The sequence below is a fragment of the Peromyscus leucopus genome, chromosome 14, assembly GCF_004664715.2.
Source record: "Peromyscus leucopus breed LL Stock chromosome 14, UCI_PerLeu_2.1, whole genome shotgun sequence".
Classification (NCBI taxonomy): domain Eukaryota; kingdom Metazoa; phylum Chordata; class Mammalia; order Rodentia; family Cricetidae; genus Peromyscus; species Peromyscus leucopus.
Window position 1 is genome coordinate 88,263,500 of NC_051075.1, and position 20,963 is coordinate 88,284,462.

The window sequence follows — 20,963 nt, forward strand, 5'->3', positions numbered from 1 at the left end:
AGCAAGGTGCTTTATCCAGCACAAACAAGTGAACAGACGTGCATATAAAAGTCATTTCTTCATTGTCTTCATACATATAAAATAGAAAGACAACATTCTTCTTAGAAAAAAAACATACAATTCACTGACACTTTTTCTGTGCTGTAAACTTAGCACTTCTAACACTAAAACCAAAGCAACAGCCACCCGGGATTGAAGCCAGGTATTTTATCTGTTGCTTTACAAGCATCACCACATCTATTCCTCACAAAGCAATGGTCACATCTTTCAAAATGATTAAAATGAGACTCAAAGAATGGTCTGTTTTTAAAAATAAAATTTTTAGTTTATTCTTTGAAATTTTCATACCTGTATACAAGGTATCTTGATTATACCCATCCTCTTCTCCAGACCCCTGAGAGCCTCTCATCCCATCACCCTTCCAACACCATGTACTCCTTTTAAAATTGATTATTAGTAATTGATTGTTATATTTTACACACTGAGTCTGATTTGTGCTAACCATATGCACGTAGTTGTATGTCATCTACTTGGGCGTGGGCATCCCACCAGCAGCCACACTCCGAAAATAAAGTGACTAAACCTGCTCCAGCAGCCATTCACTGTCAGTAGGGCCTCAGCTATGGGTGGGGAGAAGGGTCAGAGTTCAACACTTTCAACCCTAAAATGGGATCATTTTCCCTCTCGGTGCTAGGAATTTATTACAGCTAACATTTTTCTCTCAGGTCTCTCTGTATAAATACTTCCCACATGTGAAGACGAAGGTCTGTCTTCATAGTCTATCAATGGCACATGAGTGTAACTGTCAACAAAAATCGTTTTTAAATTTAGAAATAGCCAATCCTGGGAAGGTTAATCATTCCCCCCAAGTTTCTATTTCACAAAAACTGAAATATCACTCAATGGAGAAAATAATATGTTCTTTTGGGGGAGGTCTTAAGTGACATTTCTATCCCCATTCTCTAAATATTAACAACCATGCTATCGGCTTTCGCTGTTGGCTTTTTCTCTGTCACGATTTTCAGCTTCCCCCTTAACTTTGTGAATCTACAGCAGTCGTACTATGGTTGAAGTCAGCAACACAGCACCACAGAGAGCTCTCCTGACTCTAATGAACTTTTTCTTTCTTCTTCCCAGCGTGCTGTCTGTGAAGCATGCAAACGCCAGCACTACAGGGAATTTATAATTTATTTTGGAAAAGCAGGTATCTTCAAGAAGTTAAACTCATATGTAAAGGCTAGAAAAAAACACGGTTACATGGTATCTTATGTAAGTATTTCACAGTATTCGTGGCTATAGCATTACTGTGAAGAATATTTTCCCTGCAGAATTTCCATATAGCCATAGTCAAGAGCCTAGAACGAGGCCATGAAAAACACTAGAACATGTTCTTGACATGAATTTTGGGAAAATAAAACACGGAAATATGGATTTATCAGAATACTTTCATATCCATTTTCATTAAATGAAAGCTTTTAAAATGGTGAAATGGCCTGGAGAGATGGCTCGGTGGTTAAGAACACTGGATGTTCTTCCAGAGGACCCAGGTTCAACTCCCAGCAACCATGTAGTGACTCACAACTGTCTGTAACTACAGTCTTAGGGATCCAACATTCTCTTCCTTCCTCAGGACACCAGGCATGTATGTGGTACACAGACATACATGAAGAAATGAAAACACCTATACACATAGAATAAATAACATTTTAATGGTAAAATATACCTTTCAACTGATTTTTTAATCCACCACTAATAAGTGCCATGTATCTTTAAATTGCTGCTTTTAAAACTTATTTCCATGTGTCTTCTTGAGTTGTGATGCTAAACTCTGGGTAAGTAAATTAGGTTATAAAACATCTCTCATTCAGTTATAAATATATTATAAATCAAAACAAAAGACATTGATTTTAAAAGTTAGTCTTTAAATTATATGAGCATGACAAAAATAAATAGAGATTTTTCTTTATTGGCTTATTCAGTTGCTTTGTTTCTTAGGTAATGTCTCACGTGAGTCCAGGTTAACCTCAGTATACAATTGAAAAAGGACTTTGAATGCCTGGCCCTCCTTTCCCCAGCTCCCAAACACTGTTTGTTACAAGTGTGTACCACCCTACCCAGGAATTTAACGCTTTTAATAGACTACTGAAATGTATTCTATTGCACCTATTTCTGATGAATCCAGCCACAGAACGCTTCCATACCTAAGCCTCAGAGAACACTGAAAGAGGGAGCAGGAACATGGTAAGAGTCGGAGGAATGGGGACTCTGCGGTGAGAAGCCACACCCATAAAATCTCACCAACATAACTGCCTAAATGTCTGAAAAAGGGTGACACCAATGGACATACCAAAGTGGATCAGGGAAAGCCTCAGAGGCCTCAACCCTCCACAAAGAACTACAGGCAGCTGAGGAAAGCTGGGAGCTGGAGAGGTGGTCCTCCCCAGGGAAGAGCGCACCAATTGGCTGTATAGTGCCAGTTTGGTCAGTCTTTAAAAACATACACACAAGTAACCTTGTATTAACCGAGCAGGCTATATTTACAAATATACATGTATATACATTTGAAGGTCTACACACAATAACAATTAACAAAGGAAGAGGCCATGGGCTGGGCTGTGATGACGCACACCTTTAATCCCAGAACTCGGGAGGCAGAACCAGGCATATCTCTGTGAGTTCGAGGCCAGCCTGGTCCACAGAGTGAGATATCCAGGACAGGCACCAAAACTACACAGAGAAACCCTGTCTCAAAAAACCAAAAATTAAAAAAAGAGACCATGAAGGAGAGTGGAGAGGGGTATATGGGAGGCTTTGGAGGGAGGAAAGAGAAGGATAAAATGTAATTATACTATAATCTCAAAAATTAAAAAGTAAGTTATTTAGAAAAAAATTATTCATGAATAAAAAAGGACTACAAATACAGTATATTTACAAGTATTAGTTAGCAAAAGGTACACATAACAAAAAAAGGATTTTAAAAATTAGAATCATGACTGTATTTTCAATGATCTTTCTCAGAATACAAATCTTTCAGAAAAGCAATTGTGCTTTGGGAAAAAAGATATTCAAGCATTGTGACAAGTAAATAACAGGCTCTGTTGACAGAATTTTCTTTTAAACACTTTTGGGAAGAGAATTCTAATATGTTGCATTCCCAAACATAATCTTGGTAGTCAAGATCTCAAGGCAGAAACATCCCTGTCTCCCTCTCATCTTGGATATTGGAAGGAGGGTAGATGGGAGCAGAGAATTATAGATTAAAGGTTGACCTTTTGCAAAAAGATAACGAGTTTTAGAAACTGCATGTTGGACTACCTTCAGAGTGAATTTGCTTACCCTAGTTAAACCACAAGCTTCAATATTAGTTGATATTTTACCAAAATCTGAGTTGGTAGTGGGATTTACCAAAGATTTGACCCATAAAAAGAAAGAATTGATAAATGAAAATTCATTAGAATAAAAATTTCTTTTCTATCAAGGTATTAATAGACAACTTACAGACATGGAGAAAATATTTGCTGAAAAACTATTGTCCAGAATACCTAAATAACTAACTCTAAAATCTCAATAAGAAAAGACTCTTAAACCAGGAGTGGTGTCATATACCTGTAACACAGTGCTCCAGAGTCTGAAGCAGGAGGGTCACAAGTTGGAGGACACTGAGATATGTTCAGGGTCTCTGTCTCAAAAAGAAAGTGGGGGCAGTGTTGTGTCTTTCACTATACCAAATAAGGCATTTAAATGGCATATGAGGAGGTGTTCCACATCCTATGTCATCAGGATATGCACACTTATTAGAATGGTCAAAGTCAAAATAAGAACATTTATTCCATATTTGTGGGAATCAAGAATAATAAAACTCCTTTGGAAAAAGGTTGGTAAATTTTTATGAAACCTCTTTCAGGTAATAAAAATTGAACACAAGCCCTCAAGTAATGTAGACACACTATCATCAAACTATATCCCTGGCCCATTGATTTGTGTTTATTTTATGTCAGGGTTTATCTGAGTTGTCCTAGCCAGTCTTAAGCTTTCCCTACAGCCCAGGAAAGCCTTGAACTGGCCATCCTAGGTCTTCAGCATCCTAAGCGGCTATGATCACAGGCCTGTGCTACCAACTCTATTTCAAAGCTAAACATTCCTTTGCTGCATGAGGCCACAAACCTTAGCATAGAGTTAAAAACTTCTGTCTCCACAAAAACTATTTGTAGATGCTTTATTAAATGTCCACGTTGAAGGTGGGAGCAACCATGGTATGCTTCATTAGATGAGTGATTAAATGCAGTACAATATATTCAAATAATAGAATAATATTCAATGATCTAAAGAAATGAGATATAAAGCAATAAAAATACCTGGAGAAAACTTAAATACATGGTCCAAAATAAAATAAGCCAGACTAAAAAGACTCTCTACTGCATGATTCTAATTGTATTACATGCCTGAGAAGGCAAACTATGGTGAATTTAAAAATCAACAGCTGTCCAGGGCTGGGTGTTGAGATATGCATGGTCACAGCACAGCCTCAGGGAACAGAAAAAAAATATTCTGTAATAGTAAAATGGTAGTATTTTACTATTTACTAAAAATAGGAAAATGCCCTTATAAGATTTTCTCAAATCCATAGATTACAAACTAAGAGTGAGCCTTAATGTAACTATGGATAATGATGAGTCACTGTAGGAACTCAACAGTAATAAATGTGCCACTCTAGAAGGGATGTCTCAAAAGAAACAATCAAATTATGCTATGTTAGGACAATGGTGGTAGTAAGTTCTCCTCTAGGGTCTATGCCTTCTCCAGCCACTGGTAGTTGTCTAAGTTTTCAGTGCCATGCACGAATTCTCTCTTGTTGAACAGGACTTAAGTCCAAATAGACTGTCACTGGTTGCTCCCAAGGCAAAAGTGCCACTAATGCACTACTAGGGAGATCTTGCTGGTCCAGTTACTTTTGTGGTTTCTAGGCTTTACATCTGGATGGGACTATTAATTGTTCTTGTACTTTAGCAGCTTGCATAGCATAACTTCTGAAACTGATTCTCAGGAAGGAAGTTTCCAGGTCAGTTCAGTTCCAATCCTCCAAGCTGTTGCAGAAGTGTGTGATTCTTCAGCAATAAGGAGGCAGCCAAAGGCAATGGCAATACCTTATATTGTTTGAGGAGTCTCTTGAACCTCTTTTGCAGCAAATGGAGACTATTACAAAGATCCACAACTGTCCAAAATGCACCATGGGATGCACCAAATGATACATCTACAATCCAATCCCTACACCTAAGACTCAAAAAAGTTGTAGAAGGAACAGGAAGATTGTAAGAGCCAGAGAATCAGGATTCCTACTACAGTTATGCTGCATTGTGACTCATAAAAGTCATAGAAGGAACAGAAAGATTGTAAAAGCCAGAGAATCAGGATTCCTACTACAAAGAGATAGAACAGATATGCTGCACCCATAAAGTCTTCACATATAGCTGCCTAAATAAGACCTACATGACAACAATACCAGAAAACATGGCAACAAAGACAGGGGAAGTTTCGTAAAGCCCTTACTACTTCATGATAAGCCCAAGGTATCAATGGTTGCTAAGACAAGAAAAACCAGTTTTCTTCAAGTATGTGTCCTGATAAGTCATCCAATCCCAAGTAGTCAGCTCTATACACATGTATATACAAGGAACATTAGAGTGACTCAGTAAGTTGTGTGTGTGTGTGTGTGTGTGTGTGTGTATGTGTGTGTGTGTAATAATTACTAAATAATTTAAAAGGTGAGTGAAAGAAGAGTTGTAGTATGGAGAAGTAGAGGTGGAAATGATGTAAATATAGCACTCATGCATGAAATTCTCAAAAAAAAATAAAACTTTAAGTTAAAAAAGGAAGAGAAATCAATCAAAAACATTATTCATCAACATGGAAAAGGAAAAAAGAGAGGCTCATTCATAATAACTTAATCTGGCTCTATTTAATGTTGGAGTCAATGACTGACATAAGAAAAATATCTTTTCTTCTAATATGAATTTAGAAAATCATGATACTATAAGGAGCTGAAAGAAATACTGAAGTCATTTAATTTTGAAAAAGAAAACATGGCAGAAATGTTGTCATTTTGTAGGGGCCAAATCATAATTGCACTTCAGCGGGGAAAGTATAAAAGCTCAGAAGAAGTTTTCTGTAGAGCTCACATGACATTCATTATTCTCCTATAATGGTTGTTTCAATACCATTGTTTCATTAGAAAATTATTTTTAAAAAATGTACTTTTTTTCAGTTTGGACCTTATATGAGGCTTCTATAAAGTACAAGATTTAAGGTGTAAGAATCTGCCTCTGAAATGGTTTTAGTTAATGGGCCAGATTCTTCCTGTTCCTATGACTTAGTACCTTCATGTACAGAGTGAAAGAACAGAGGTGATTTTTAAAAGACCTGGTTTTAAAAGCCCAAAATGATGCTCATCAGCTATTAGTAAGCTCCCTGCAAATATTACATTTCCATTAATATCATTAGCATGATCTTAGCTAACCACCCAAGAAAATATTATTTTAATATCTATTTTAAATGAATTAAGGAGCGAGCAAGATGCTCGGTGGATGAAGGTGCTTACTGACGACCTGAATTCAATCTGGAGCCCACACCGTGGAAGGAAAAAACAGATTCCTGCAAGTTGTTCTCTAACCTCCACATTTGCAAAGTGGCATGCATCCGACCTAGACACCTCCCACAGACAAAAGAAATCAATTCATGCAATAATTTTAATGAACTAAAGGTACTCCTGGAACAGAAAACCTCTATTTGCTTTGCAGGATTCAAGGACATGGACTCTTAGCATAAAAGAGCAATTGATGCCGGTATGAGCCATGCCCAGAATGAGAACATAGGAAAGCATGGAATTATACAGAAAAAAAATGCATTTTGATAGAGTGAGCTCAAAACATAGCATGTATTGTTTATGAAAATCACAATGTATTATTTGGTTGAACGATACATAAATGTAACACTAATCTTCGTGTTCATTTACTTTAGTCATGAAAAGAGAAAGGCATGCTGAGGCTTTCTTCATTCCTTTGCAACGGGCAGGGGGCGAGTAAGACAAAAGCGAGAAATCTGAGTCCTGCAAAGCCTTCTAAAATGTTACCCCACTTACAAAGCCCCTGGAACACAACTCACATGGCTTTGAACATTAACAAACCACAGAGAAATCGCATTCATATTTATTTTTTAGTATAAATCTTATCATTTTTACCATGAAGATATATGGATTTTTCTCGATGGATAATTTTACAAATACTAATACTAAAGTGACCAATGTATTTGTGTTCTTTAACTGCCTTTTAAATATCTAGGGCCTTTAGTCAAACAAAAAAAGTGATTCTCAGAAATTAACACATTGTTTTAGGTTATGCTTTGTTGCTTTTAAAATTATATAAAAGTGTGATAGAAACAGAAACCACTCTGAAATGTGGAAATTTTTAGATTGAATGTCATGTTTTGTTTTGTTAAAAGCTTTCTGAGGGTCTTAAGGAGAAAAGAACATTAATCTGGTGAATGTGGTAAGGGTTCTCTGGAAACGTTAACAATCACAGATTTTCAATTACATGTCTATGTGGTCTCTTACGTCACTACTTGAAAATGCGTGCATGCTTGGCATTTCTCCTCTACACATACAAGAAAAGCTGTCTGACCTTTCTTCCCCTCTTTGTCTCCACAAATGTCTCCATCTCTGATTTACGCAAGAAAATGTTTTGAGTTGTGGGCATATTGTGGCTTGTTTAAGACGGTGGGTGTCTGCACACTGCATTCTTTCTGCATACAGTATGTGAGTGGTGCTCAAAGTGTGAGCATGTGCTCAGGTTACAGTTGGCTTATTGTTATCTGATATGGTCTTAGGAAGCTCCTGAGTGGTGACCTTCTGCAATACAGCAATCTCTAGACCAAAGGTCAACTAAATAGAAAATGCTTCCGGTCACACATAGTTCATGACATCACAGAACAATCCCACGGCCATTAGCTGTCATCGTCAGGCATTTTTTTCTTGTATTTGGGTTTTAAAATCTGCTTGTTTTACACATTAATTTAGTGTCAGGACTATAACAAATACATCTACTTTTATTTATGCCTTCTATTTCTCAGAGTGTGTAAAGATAAACCTTCTTCAACTCACCTCTTTGTTTATTCTTACCTACTCATTGAAAACTCATGCTCTAATTATCTTCAACGTTAAACAATGCACAGAGGGCATATATTCATCTAGAAAAAGCATGGCAGTGTATGTTCCCTTTCCACCTGGAACAGTGAACAAGATGTGTGAGTCATGTCAGTTTGGGGGTCCAGAGACTTGGCTATCTATTGATTTAAAGCCAGCAGTCATTTTCATTACCATAAATTTACCAAAAGGGGGCCATATGGGCTTATGATAAAAAAATGACTTAATTGCCTTCTAAGATAAGGTTCAGATAATAAGAAGGAACACTATTAAATCTTAATATGTTTTCTAAAATCCTTAAGTAGACATAATTCAACTTTTTGGACTTGGATAAATAATAGTGAGATATTGCATTCAAAACAATAGAGACAAAAGGAAAACACCACCCTTGGTCTATAATTTCTTCTGCTACTTAACGCTGTCAGCTGATAGTCAGATTAATCAGCCACATAGATCCTCTTAGCCTTGAAGCAGATCAATAGTCATTTGGCAACACAGAGGACTTATATGGATATCTTCACCTAAAGTATAAATGGCCTTATATATAAGTCCCAAGGATATTAAGGAAAATGCAATAAATTTTCTTAACCAGAAAGTTCTATTTAAAAAAAAAACAGATTCATGGGGGAAAAAGATTCAGGATATTAAATTTAGATCATACATAAGAACAGATCTTCACTCATACAAACTAGACTTTAGAATGTATTTGGTAATTTGCACATTGGTTTAAGGTACTTGTAACCATTAGATGTTGTAACATGTTTCCAATTATAAATATGCTACATATCAAAAGTCATCACAAATTTTGGAAATTCTGATGTTAAAAGGGTATATTTAGGGGACATAGGACAATGCAATATTGGGGAAGTAATTTAGTAGTGTGTTAAAATATTCTGCATATAGGAAGGAAGATTATAATATTTTTTTAATCCCTTAAGGTATAGAAAAAGGAAACTACTAGCCCTTTTTAGCATCATTATAATAGTTGTGGAATTCCACAAATTAAAAAATAAAAATCTGAAGTTAGAGGCTAGAGAACAGGAGAAAAAAAAAAAAAAGCCTGAGCAACTGAAGTTTTAAAATACTCCCAATTTATTTTCTGAAACCTAAAAACTTTTTTAAATTTTCACAATAATCTTGGTGAGAAATGGGGAGGATGAATTTTTGTACTATGAAAACAGAATAAAGAAAGCTTTTGTGAACCAATAAACACAAAAGTGATAACATCTGAGAAGCAGACAAAGAAAGCCAGCCTGGGCTACCATATAAATAACAATACCCCCCAACAGCAGCTGCCTTGACAAACAGGGGCCTCCTCTGATGTTCCCCCAACCAATCAGTTATGAATGCTCTTTATTTTATGAAGAGGAAATGTAGCCCTGGCTGGTCTGGAACTTGTCTTGTAGACCAGGCTGGCCTCAAACTCACAGAGATCCACCTACCTCTGCCTTTCAAGTGCTGAAATTAAAGGCTTGCACTACCATGCCAAGTGATTTTCTGATTCTATTATGGAGAATATCATTACACAACGATGTTGCTATATAGATTTCTAAAACTGGTAGCACTACATACATTAGGAACCTTTAGTACTTGCTCATTAGCAAAGACTGTGAGGAATTTGTGAATTGTGACTCTGAACATTAAACTACTTGTATTCTATTATCTTTTGAGAAGTGGTTTTGATGATTAAGGCTTACTAATACATTTAGTATCTCTACTAACTTACATTGAGGCATTCTTGCATTGGAAAATGTTTGTAATGTCAACGTAAGTCAGCCCTTCATAAATCAGCCATGTGTGCATGTGTGTGTGCACATGCATGTGTGTATGTGAGTGTGCACGTGCATGTGTGTATATGTGTGTCTGCACATGTGTGTGTGTGTGTGTGTGTGTGTGTGTGTGTGTGTGTGTGTGTGTTATGTCCCTATGAGAGACAAGGAGCTTATCTCCCTTATCTTTCTGATACAATTAGTTGCCCCAAAATAACTTACTTTTTCCAAGAAAAAAACAAAAAGGTTGGCACTCAGGAAAACTACCACATTTGATATTTTTTGCCTATAAATTTCAAACAATGTAAATACAAGTTGACAATGATTCATGTGTTGATTTCCATTTCCTTCATATCCTTAGTTGAACCATATCTAAAAGTGTCTTACCAGTAAGTATTTTATCAGCCAGAATGGTTGAGTATGCCCTTCATGAAAAGTCAGAACAAACAAACCAAAGCACTATCTATGGGTATGCTCCTAACTTAACTTTGGAAGGTTACCCATGCTACCTTCCCTCTATGAACTAACTCTCCCTTGTGAATTTACCTAAAAAACACATTTATGTCATCATTTCTACCACTGTAAGGAAAGAGCTTTTCCTATGGTAAAGTTGCACCACTCAGAGTTACCTCCACCCCACTGCAGAACAACAGACTTTGATTCCTACCCTACTGGGTGCCCGGTGCCTCCATCCAAGGTAGCTCTGCACTTCTTCCAATGATCACTATTACATTCATTTTGTTGTGGTTTTGACTAAGATTGTAAATGTTTTATCAGATATAAGATTTTAATTTATTGTGCTGGCTGGTGTTCTTTCCACTTGACACAAGGTAGAGTCTTTTAGGAAGAGGGAAGCTCAATTAAAACATCTCCTACCAGACTGGCATATGGGCAAGCCTTGGGAGCATTTTCCTGAGCAATGATTGAGGTGGGAGAAATCAAGCTTATTGTGGATGCCCCCCTCCCCCGGGCTGGTGATCTTGGGTATAAAAGGAATCAAGCTGAGCAAGCCACAAGGAACAAGCTAGTAAGCAGCTCTCCTTCATGGGCTCTGGATCAGCTCCTGCCTCCAGATCCCTCACCTGGTTTCCCCTCAGTGATGGACTGTACTGCGCAACTGTAAGCTGAGAAAAACCCTTTTCTCTCCAAGTTGCTTTTGGTCATGGTGTTTTATCAGAGCAACAGAAACTCCAACTAACACAGAAATCGGTACCAAGAGTGCACTGGTCCTGTGAGACCTCACCTTCTGTCTGGGGAGGATTATGGAATGACTTTGGAATTTGGGGCTAGGAAAGCCTTTGAGTGCTCAGAGCTTAATGTGCTGTTGTGGGAACTCAGATTATTTGGAGAGCAGTGCAGCTGATGGAGGGCTGGCTGGTGAAGTTTCAGAGGGAAGTTTAAGAGTCCCTTCAAGATTCTCAGGGCCATTTATTTGATATTTGGAATTAAGAACCACTAAAGTGAAACCTTTGCTTTGCTGGGAAAATTGATACTGGACAGCTGGGGATGAGAATCAGCTGTGGTTAAGAAAAGACTAACTGGGAAGTGTTTTCTCCGTGTTAGCACATAGAAGCTGTGGTCCAAAGAGATCAAGGCTGTACCTTGGGCTAGCAGCCGAACTTGGTAATGGGTAAGAATCTCCGAGGTAGTTCCCATTTTGAAGGCATGAGAGATTCATGGAAAGCCACTGAGGCTTGGCACTGAAAGAGGCCATTGTTGAACATGCAGTCTTAGTCACAGTAAAAAACGAGGATTGAAGAAGTAGGGGAAAGGTGAGGATTGGCACCATGTGGCGGGGTCAGGGTCCCTGAAGAGAACCCATGAAAGGCTATCAGTGAAGAACAGTCCACTTGCAGCAGATTCTCTAACATATTAGAGATTCCAATACCATGGGATGACCTCCAAGGACAGCAGCAGCCATGGAGTAAAGCCGTCCTGAGCCTGACAGACAAGCTGCATGTGCAGCAAACTGTGGAACCGGAGAAGTAGAGCCCTTTGGGGCTCAGAGGTCTGTGAGAGGGTCCCAGACCACAACGCTGAAATTTTTACACTGTTAGAGTGTGGTTTTGCTTTGATTTGATTACAGCTGCGCCCTGGCTCTTCCCTCTTGAAATAAGAAAGTACTTAACTTGTTACTTTGATTTGACAGGAGCCTACAGTTGACACTGAGCCTTTAAAAGAGACTTTGTAATTTTAGAAGAACTTTGGCATTTTAGAGAGACTTTGTATATTTTAAAGAAAATGACCTTTTAAAGTTGTTTGAATTTTTAAATGCTGTGTGACTTTTAGATTTTGAGATAATTTTTTATATTGTAATATTAATATTAACATACCATCTTGATGACAAGTGAGAAAGGAAAGGTGGTAGTTGAATAGTTCTGTGTTTTTGTGTGACGTTGACAAGGGGTCATTTGTGTGAACTAGAGTTTTGTTAATTTGACACAATTTTGGAAGAGGCAACCTCAACTGAGAATTCCCCACCACAACGGCAGGCAAGCCTGTGGGGCATTTTCTTGGTTGATGATTGATGCAGGAGGCCCAGCCCTGTGGCTAAAGTTTTCCTGTGTCCTGCCTGGTCCGCAGCTGCTCAGACCCAAGTAAACACACAGAGGCTTATATTAATTAAAACTGCTCGGCCATTAGCCCAGGCTTTCCATTGACTCTCTTACATTTAAACTCAGCCCATTTCTGTTAATCTATATGTCACCACATGTTCTGTGGCTTTACCTGTGTGCCATTACATGCTGCTCCCTGGACTGCAGGCTGGCATCTCCTGACTCAGCCTTCCTCTTCCCAGAATCCTCCTTGTCTGCTTAGCCTGCCTATACTTCCTGCCTGGCTACTAGCCAGTCAGTGTTTTATTAAACCAGTGTACAAGAGCATTATCCCACAGCACAGCCCATTGTGAGTGGTACCACCTCCTGGGCAAGTGGTCCTGGAATGTGTGAGAAAGCAGGATGAATGAGCCAAGAAGAGAAAACCAGTAAGTGGTACTCCTCCATGACCTCTGCATCAATTCTGTGTCAGGGTTCCTGTCCTGATGTCCCTCAATGACAGACATGATGTGGAACTATAAGCCAAAATAAACTCTTTTCTTCCCAAGTCACCTTTTGTCATGGTGTTTATCATAGCAATATGAACCCAAACTAAAATATCTATCTATCCATCTTCTTCCTATGGGCCATACATATCTACAGTAGTTATACTATTCAGTTTTCATCTCATTTAAATCAAATGTCAAAAGTTTAAATCCTAATTCATCTATAAACTATAAATTTCTGTCTTTGACATGCATCAATTACAATGGAATTTAATTTTGATTAATACTTCAGTAGTCTTTTTTTGATTTGGGTTCAAAATTTAGTGGCATTTGTAAATCTCCTACTGTAAACCCAAAGTTTTACCTTAACATAATGGATAATAGACCCATGACTTCCTTCAAAGGCAAATGGTCTTTATAGGTTTATTTTTAAAAGAGCTTTATCTTGTTTGGGGACATTAAACAGTACACTAACTAAGCAACATTTTGATGACTTGAACACAAATGAATCGGAAACATATGGGTTGGATTTTCCTTGACACACAAGCAGGTTTGAATAAAAGAGGAAAAAGTCATTGGCAAAATTCAACCTGAGTATTGCCAAATATAAAATGTCTGAAAACAGGGCTTTTAAACCAACATTCTAATGAGCCCCAAAATACTATCTTTGTTTTTCCATCCTTAAAATATTCTATAAATCTGTGTTTTAAAAAGAAGGAATTAATTTACTTGGAGAGCTTAAACACATGAAGTACAAAACAATGGAAAATAGGGTGTTGGAGGGAGACCCAAGTCTTAAAAGTGAGATTAAAATTACTATCTAATAAACTATGTACATATGTGGGTAAAAAATTACATATATGTATTAGAAATGTTCGTGAGAACCACATAAGTCAGATAATTGTATCTTTACAATTTAGGAGACTGGAGGTCTTAAGTTATAGATCTAAGCCTGTTTACTATTTAAAAAATAGTACCTATTTTTACCACAGAAGCTAGTAGCTATGATGAAAGAATGATGAACAACTTTGAAAATGATTTTGTACATTGTATAAAATAATTTGTCTGCAAGTCTCTGGATTTTGCAAGAAAAAAAAGAGATATGTTTGAAATGTTTGGTTTGTTTTGTGGAAACAAACAAACGGAGCTCAGAAAATCATCTGTTAAGCATGAAAAATTCAACAGAATATCCTTAAACTCTCATGGCATCCATTGCAGCTCACTGTCAAATTTCTAAAAAGATTATTTCACAATCACATAGTTTCCACAGGTTCTCTGAGTCACAATCCTGCTTTTTATTTCAATAGCCTTTTGATTTCCAAAATATATTTAAACCTGTTTCCCATTTTTCTTTACAGGAGAGGATATATAAAATTCAATAGTATATCTCATGAACTTTCTCCTCATTTTGTGATTGAAGACATTTGACTAAAGGGCTGTGGTTTGCTCTTGTGGACATGTGGGCCACAAAGACCTGACTTATGTCATTTCAACATAGCTTTTTTCAAGTGTAATTAATTGCATTTTATTCATTTACTTTTGTGTGTCTATGTTTATGTTTGGGGGACTGTACATACTATGACATGTTCATGGAGGTTAGAAGACAGTTTGCAGGAACCAGTTCACTCCTTCTACCTCAGGTGTCTTGGGGATTGAAGTCAGGTCATCAGGTGTGGCACAGGGTGACTCTACCCACTGACCCACTTCACTATCCCTCAAGACAGTTTTCTAATACATGTGTCCTGCATTGTGCCAAGCATGGTAGATACAACCGAAAATGAGCGATGCACAATCCTTGACACCATGAAATTGATATTCATTCAAACATAATCATAGATTGGCTCTGATGGTTGAAAAAAGTGGCAACTATACTTTCCTAAACTTATGCTCTAGTTGCAAGGGTATACAATACTTGACTTTGACTCCATGCTTCTTGCATGACTCTGTTCACTTTCTTAATGGAATCTGCAGCCATTTTTATTCACGAAAGTTGTTCTACCCAATTCTAGATGGTTAACTTCTCCTGAGCTGACCACACATTGCCATTTTACACATTTATTAACATTGTTTCCTCATCCAGAAATAAATCACCCCTCCAGTTTCCACTGCCACTCCTCACACCCCCAAAATTCTCTCTTTCTTCACCTCTGTTTCTTAAGATCCTACCCCAAAGCCAGGGGCATAGATGCAAGTCAGTGGTAGAATGGTTGTTTAGCATGCCTGAATTCTATCCCATCACTACATATACCCAGGGTAGTGGCACTTGTCTGTAACCCCAGAAGTGGAGGCAGGAGGCTAAGACAATGAATGTCTCCTTGGCCACCTAATATATTTGAAGCCAACCTGGGATACATAAGGCCATGCCTTAACAAAACAAAGGATTTTACTTTAAAAAATATGTTCAAATCTAATATTGCAAATAAAAGATGGTCTGTTGGCTCTGTTTGAAGTAATGTCCTCTTTGCCATTTTTCTTTATAGGCAAGGATAAATAAAATTTAATTGAGAACTTTGAGAACCTACACCATCATTGGGAATGAGTGAAACTGCAAAGAGCTATAATTCCTATAATTCTATTTATAGGAAAATAATATCACATATATATTTGCTATGAGGCTGCAGTTAATAAAACTAAGGTACCAGGAAGGTCCTTGTTCTCCTAAGGCCATGCATGCTCCATTTCTGCTTAAAATCAAATCTGGCCCCAGCCATAAGGGACCATAAAAAAGGAGCTACCAGAGAGTTAATCTGTTAAGTCTTTGTGAACACTGATCAGAGGTAAGGAAGGAAGTTACTATAACTGAAATGAAGTCATACTGGGCATGGTAGTGCTTACCTACAATCTCAGCACTTGCAAAATTGAAGCAGGACCATATGTTTGGAGACCACCTAGGCTCCATTGAGCGACTCTGTGTCAAACTTACAACATGGATCTACCAAGGACTTCTGCAGAAATGGTTCTTATACATGGTAACCTGACACTAACTGAGTATGTTCTAACAAGGACTCCTACTTATATTCTGTTTATGAGATTTGTTTCAGACAGAGGCATATTTCTTTAAAGACTTACTTTATATTTTATTTGTATGGGTGGTTTTTTGGCATGTAAGTTCATGTACCAGATGAACAAAATGCACATGGGAGCCAGAAGAGGTTGCCAGATCCCCCAAAACTGGAGTTACAGACTGTTGTGAACTTTCATATGGGTGATGGCAAACAAACCCAGGTCCTTTGCAAGAGCAACAAGTGATTTTGACTGCTGAGCCATCTCCCCAAGCATCACACATGGACATATTTCACATCAAGATTGGGAAAACATATTGAGCCTGTATGGGAGAGGGACATTAATATATTAAAGGAATTATTATTCTCCCCTCTTTGGTTGTCACACCATTGAAAGAATGGAACCCATCGGGCGGTGGTGGCACACGCCTTTAATCCCAGCACTCGGGAGGCAGAGGCAGGCGGATCATTGTGAGTTCGAGGCCAGCCTGGACTACTGAGTGAGTTCCAGGAAAGGTGCAAAGCTACACAGAGAAACCCTGTCTCAGGAAAAAAAAAAAAAAAAAAAAAAAAAAAGAATGGAACCCATGAAATGAGAATTTCTCAAAAAAAAATCTCCTGCTGGAAGAAGAAGGGGCCAAAACCCTGGTGGCAGCCAAATAAGGAAGTTTCCAGGTGATGTTGAAATAGAGACTAACCTCAAAGAAAACACTTGGCACTGAGACAGTGCTGGGCAGGTGGCCACACCTGCTGGTCCTGCTTTGCCAACTGTATCTCTATGTAACCCTTATTCTCATGTCAAGACCCTGAAGATAGACTTGGATGGGCAAGGGTCACTGAATGTCTTTGTCCCTCTTACCAGTGTGGCCATATTGAAAAGTATTTCCTTTCTGGCTTGTATTATTTTTTAAAAATATTGTCTTAAAGATTATTTATGCACGAAAGATCAGATAGCCTGGAACATTTAATTATTTTAATATTCTTCATATTAGACATCTATAGAAACAAAGAAAAGCACCAAAAGGCAGAATCCAAACCAAAAACCTAAATTCAAAAAAGTTGAAGTATTTGAAAAGAGTTTAATGCTAGTTTGTTTTAGGCTCAAAATGATAAATAATATAATAGTTCTTTAAGGCATAATTACTTATGACTTATAAGAGAAATAAATATGAGCAATTAGAAACTCAATATATAAAGTTCTTCGAGAGAAAAGAAATTGACAGTAAAACAGAAATTAAATTGCATAAATCGTAAAAGAAATAGAAAAGCAGTAGAGGGGAAGAATGAAAAAAAGCAAAGCTTCAGAAAATGCATGTGTGGTAAGAGGAGGAGTGGAAATTAAAAGAAAACAAACAAGCTGATCATGTTTCATAGATTTCTTGATTTGTTTAGTTAGACATTTCAGGCATATCCCCTGGGAGAACGCTTGGATAAGTACACACCACTAACTCAATTTCTCTCCTTTGGGCCACATACCAAGGAAGAAACAATTGGCTCCACCCCCACAAAGCTGATTTCCCAGTCACATTTCTGACCATAAGTGTACAGTAGTCTAAGACTGTAAGAATTATTGGAAACTCATCTAAATATGTTCTTTTCTTTGGCTTACATCTACAACACTTAAACTTGATGATTTTCAACAATAACTTCAAATCCATAATTAGAAAATATTCTACAGTCCAACCTAGTTTAATTGCTTACAAAATTCTAAAATTCAGTATTACAAATGAAAATCTGTAGAAAGTTTTTATTTGGAGGCAGAAGAATTCGAGGCTTTATCCAATAACACTTTCAGTGGGAACTGTTTTTTTCAGAACAAGATTTGGGAGCACGTGAAACATTCACTCGATTAACCTGGTGACATATTAAATTTGTGACTGTCAACCTCGTTCCACATACACAATCTTTGGAGTCAGAACATTGTTCGTGATGTCACAAACAGGCTATGATGCTGGCTGGCTATCGGTGAACCAGGACCACCAGGAAATCTTTGTACATACAGCTATTACTTCCTTTGAGAGAGACCAAGACAGACCCTGTTTGGATTTAAGTGTGGAGTCTATTAAGGAAGGCAACAGTATATTACAGGGAGGAGAACTACGTGAGTCACATTCTAGGTGCAATGCCCACTGCCTGATTCTGGGAAAAAGCAAAGGCAGCAAAACTTAAATGAGGATGTCTTCTGATCAACAAACCCTTTAAACCCCATGCTCTCTGAACCTAAGTGTAACATTAGATGTAGAGCATGAGATAATGGAGAGCCACAGAGGGTATTTAAAGCATTTAAAAATTACAAAACAAGCTAACATAAATTGAATAACCATGTTCTACCCTCCTATCATGACACATAAAATTTTGAGTGACCTAGAAGTGTAAGTTTGAATGACAGTATTTGAACTCTCTGTGATCAAGGACTGACAAGGCTCTGAAAAAAATTGGCTTAGGCCTCTCTGCCCTTATCTAACTGTACCAAAGTTGTTTCTATACAATCTACAGAGTCCGCTCCATTTGTCTGAAATGTCCATCCCTATGACTTCTACCATTAATCATATCTTCCTTGTCTTGAGGACTATAGCTCTCACTCACTGCATTCTTCCCCACCCCATGGCAGGCTCAGTAACATCACCATGTGATCATTACTTTGAGTCTTACTCATGGCAAACTTCGGGAAGCCGTTTCTGCACATGCTTCCTGCCATTGTGTCTCCAGCACCAAAGAACACAGCACTTAGTAGGTCCTCAGTGAACACTTGTGTGTGCAGAATAATTAGAATTTTGTCTGTGGTTCCTACAATGAGCTCTTCCATAGGTGACACTAGAGCAAATTAGTCTTTGAACAAATATCACAGCATGTTAACAACTTTGCACAATTTTTTCATGACCCTGACTCCATCTATATCCCCTCTCCTTCCTTCTATTATTAATTGCTAGTTCTTTTGTTTCCCTACCACGTTCAATATACTTTCTCTTTTTAGACTTACGTTCAGATAAAAATATGTGTATGTCCCCATAACCACAACCAAGCCATAGGTCTGTAGCCCTTTTCATACTGGTTGTATTGTAGTAGTGTTACTAGTTTGGTAACCATGTTGGTCTTTAATGCCAGCCTGAAAAATCTCCTGAGAGCAGAAATGGTACCTGCGTTTTACCATGCCCCACCCATGCCTAAATCCAGTCAATTCATGTATAGAAAGTAAATACATCTCTGTGAGTTAATTTATCAATATTTTGCATTATCCTAAGGACTGTGTTGCCTTGTACATAACAATGAAGCATCAATCAAATAACACAAAAAGCCATGGGTCCAAGCAAAGCCCATTAAAAACATCCAAGTCAGGACTTACCATCCCCAGTCTCTGCACAGAGCTGTAAACCCAAATTATTCTGTGGGTTAATCACCCAATGGTTGCTGGTCACAGTGATATCGAAGACAAGCCAACCCACATCCAAAGCTTGCGTCTTCCTCGTGTCCAACAGGAAAAGATCCGCATCCCTAAAAAGAAAGGAATGAAAAAAATAAATGAAAGTTTTGAGTGAAGACCATAATTTCTCCTATGAAAGTGAAAACATTTCAAAAGCACTTTTAAAGTAACCAGAGTTAAAGAACAAGGAGACAGGGGACTCTAATGATGAACAGTAAGACATTGCTACCTCGCAACCCAAACCTGGAACCTATTAGGGATATCTGAAAGTAATTTCTATTTTTCTGTTTCTCATTGTCATTTCATGCTAACTTAATGGCCTTAATTTGGTCCCTGGTCATCATCAGGGCTCCCTCCAACCAATCTGTTAGTACCCCTTAAAAACAGAAAAGAAAAATTATTAAAATGAATTGAGACAGAAACAAAAGTAGCTGCTCCAATTTGGATGAATGCAGACTCTCAGAGGAGCCTGGAGAGGGGATGTGTCAGCATCTGTTTTAGGGATAATGGTTGTATACTTTACATTTTTAATATAATGCTTTTATGGGTAGTGAAGTCCAGAAGGAGTCACTAAGGGTGCCACTTCATGAAGAGGTCAGTCTCATGAGTGGAGAGGTGCAGCCCACTGTGGCATGCTTTCACGTCCTCTGTGAGTCGACATTCCCTTCCAACAATCATGGCAGTGAACAGAAGTGCATTATGCACTAGTACAATCTGAACGATACGACAATTAATATTTGTGAATAGATCTTGAATCTTGACAGTGCTATTATGTTACAAACATATGTTTGTTGATTATAGAGAATGGCTTTATCTGTTCCTTCCCGACTACCACCGGACAGCGAGCTAAATGTAGCCTGCTCCTGGCATTTCATCTTTAAGTTGTCATTTTACATTAATGGAATTGGGGCTCAGATTAATCAGTTGTAAAACACCAAAACTCCTCCAACCTAAAGTAAAAACAACAACAAAAAAAACACTAATATCATTTTTAAATGGACTTTCCTACTGTTCTGAATCTTTTAAAAAGCATACTGTATAAAGAGAAAAGTAAAGCTATGCCATAAGAAGTTGTATAATGGCACTTCAGAGGCATCTCAAAAATACAGAAAAGAAATTTTGTATAAGTCAGACACAGAAATTAATTTAGAAAAACTGAAAGTTGAAATATTTTTAATGAACATGAAGGTGAAACTCCACGTCAATATTTTCGATATTTTAAGCACTGTATATTCATTTCTTCAATTTTACTTGATCTATACTATTCACTCAGTAACCAGAGAAATTAAAATAAGTGACTATGAGAGTCAAATCATCTAGTTACCTAATATTACACTGTAAATCCGCAAAATTCATAGAAAGGCTGCAGACACTGAGATTCGATGCGGGATGTAGTTTGGCAGATCACAGACTTCTGATGAGCAGGAAGGGCAGGGCAGGAAAGAGTCACACAGTACCACTTGAGTGTTCAGGACCCATTTTATCCATTCCCCTTAGACAATGTCAATCAATTGTTTTCCTTTCCTAACTTGAGAAG

The 20,963-nt window shown here is 37.8% G+C and overlaps 1 protein-coding gene across 1 annotated transcript in view; it reads right to left on the bottom strand.

The window, feature by feature from the left end:
- Bmp5 (bone morphogenetic protein 5) overlaps positions 1 to 20,963 on the bottom strand; it is a 120,809-nt gene that overhangs the window by 36,017 nt on the left and 63,829 nt on the right. The window contains exon 3 of the mRNA XM_028864962.2: positions 19,349 to 19,497. Coding sequence (XP_028720795.1) covers positions 19,349 to 19,497 — 149 coding nt within the window. The remainder of the gene's footprint in view (positions 1 to 19,348; positions 19,498 to 20,963) is intronic.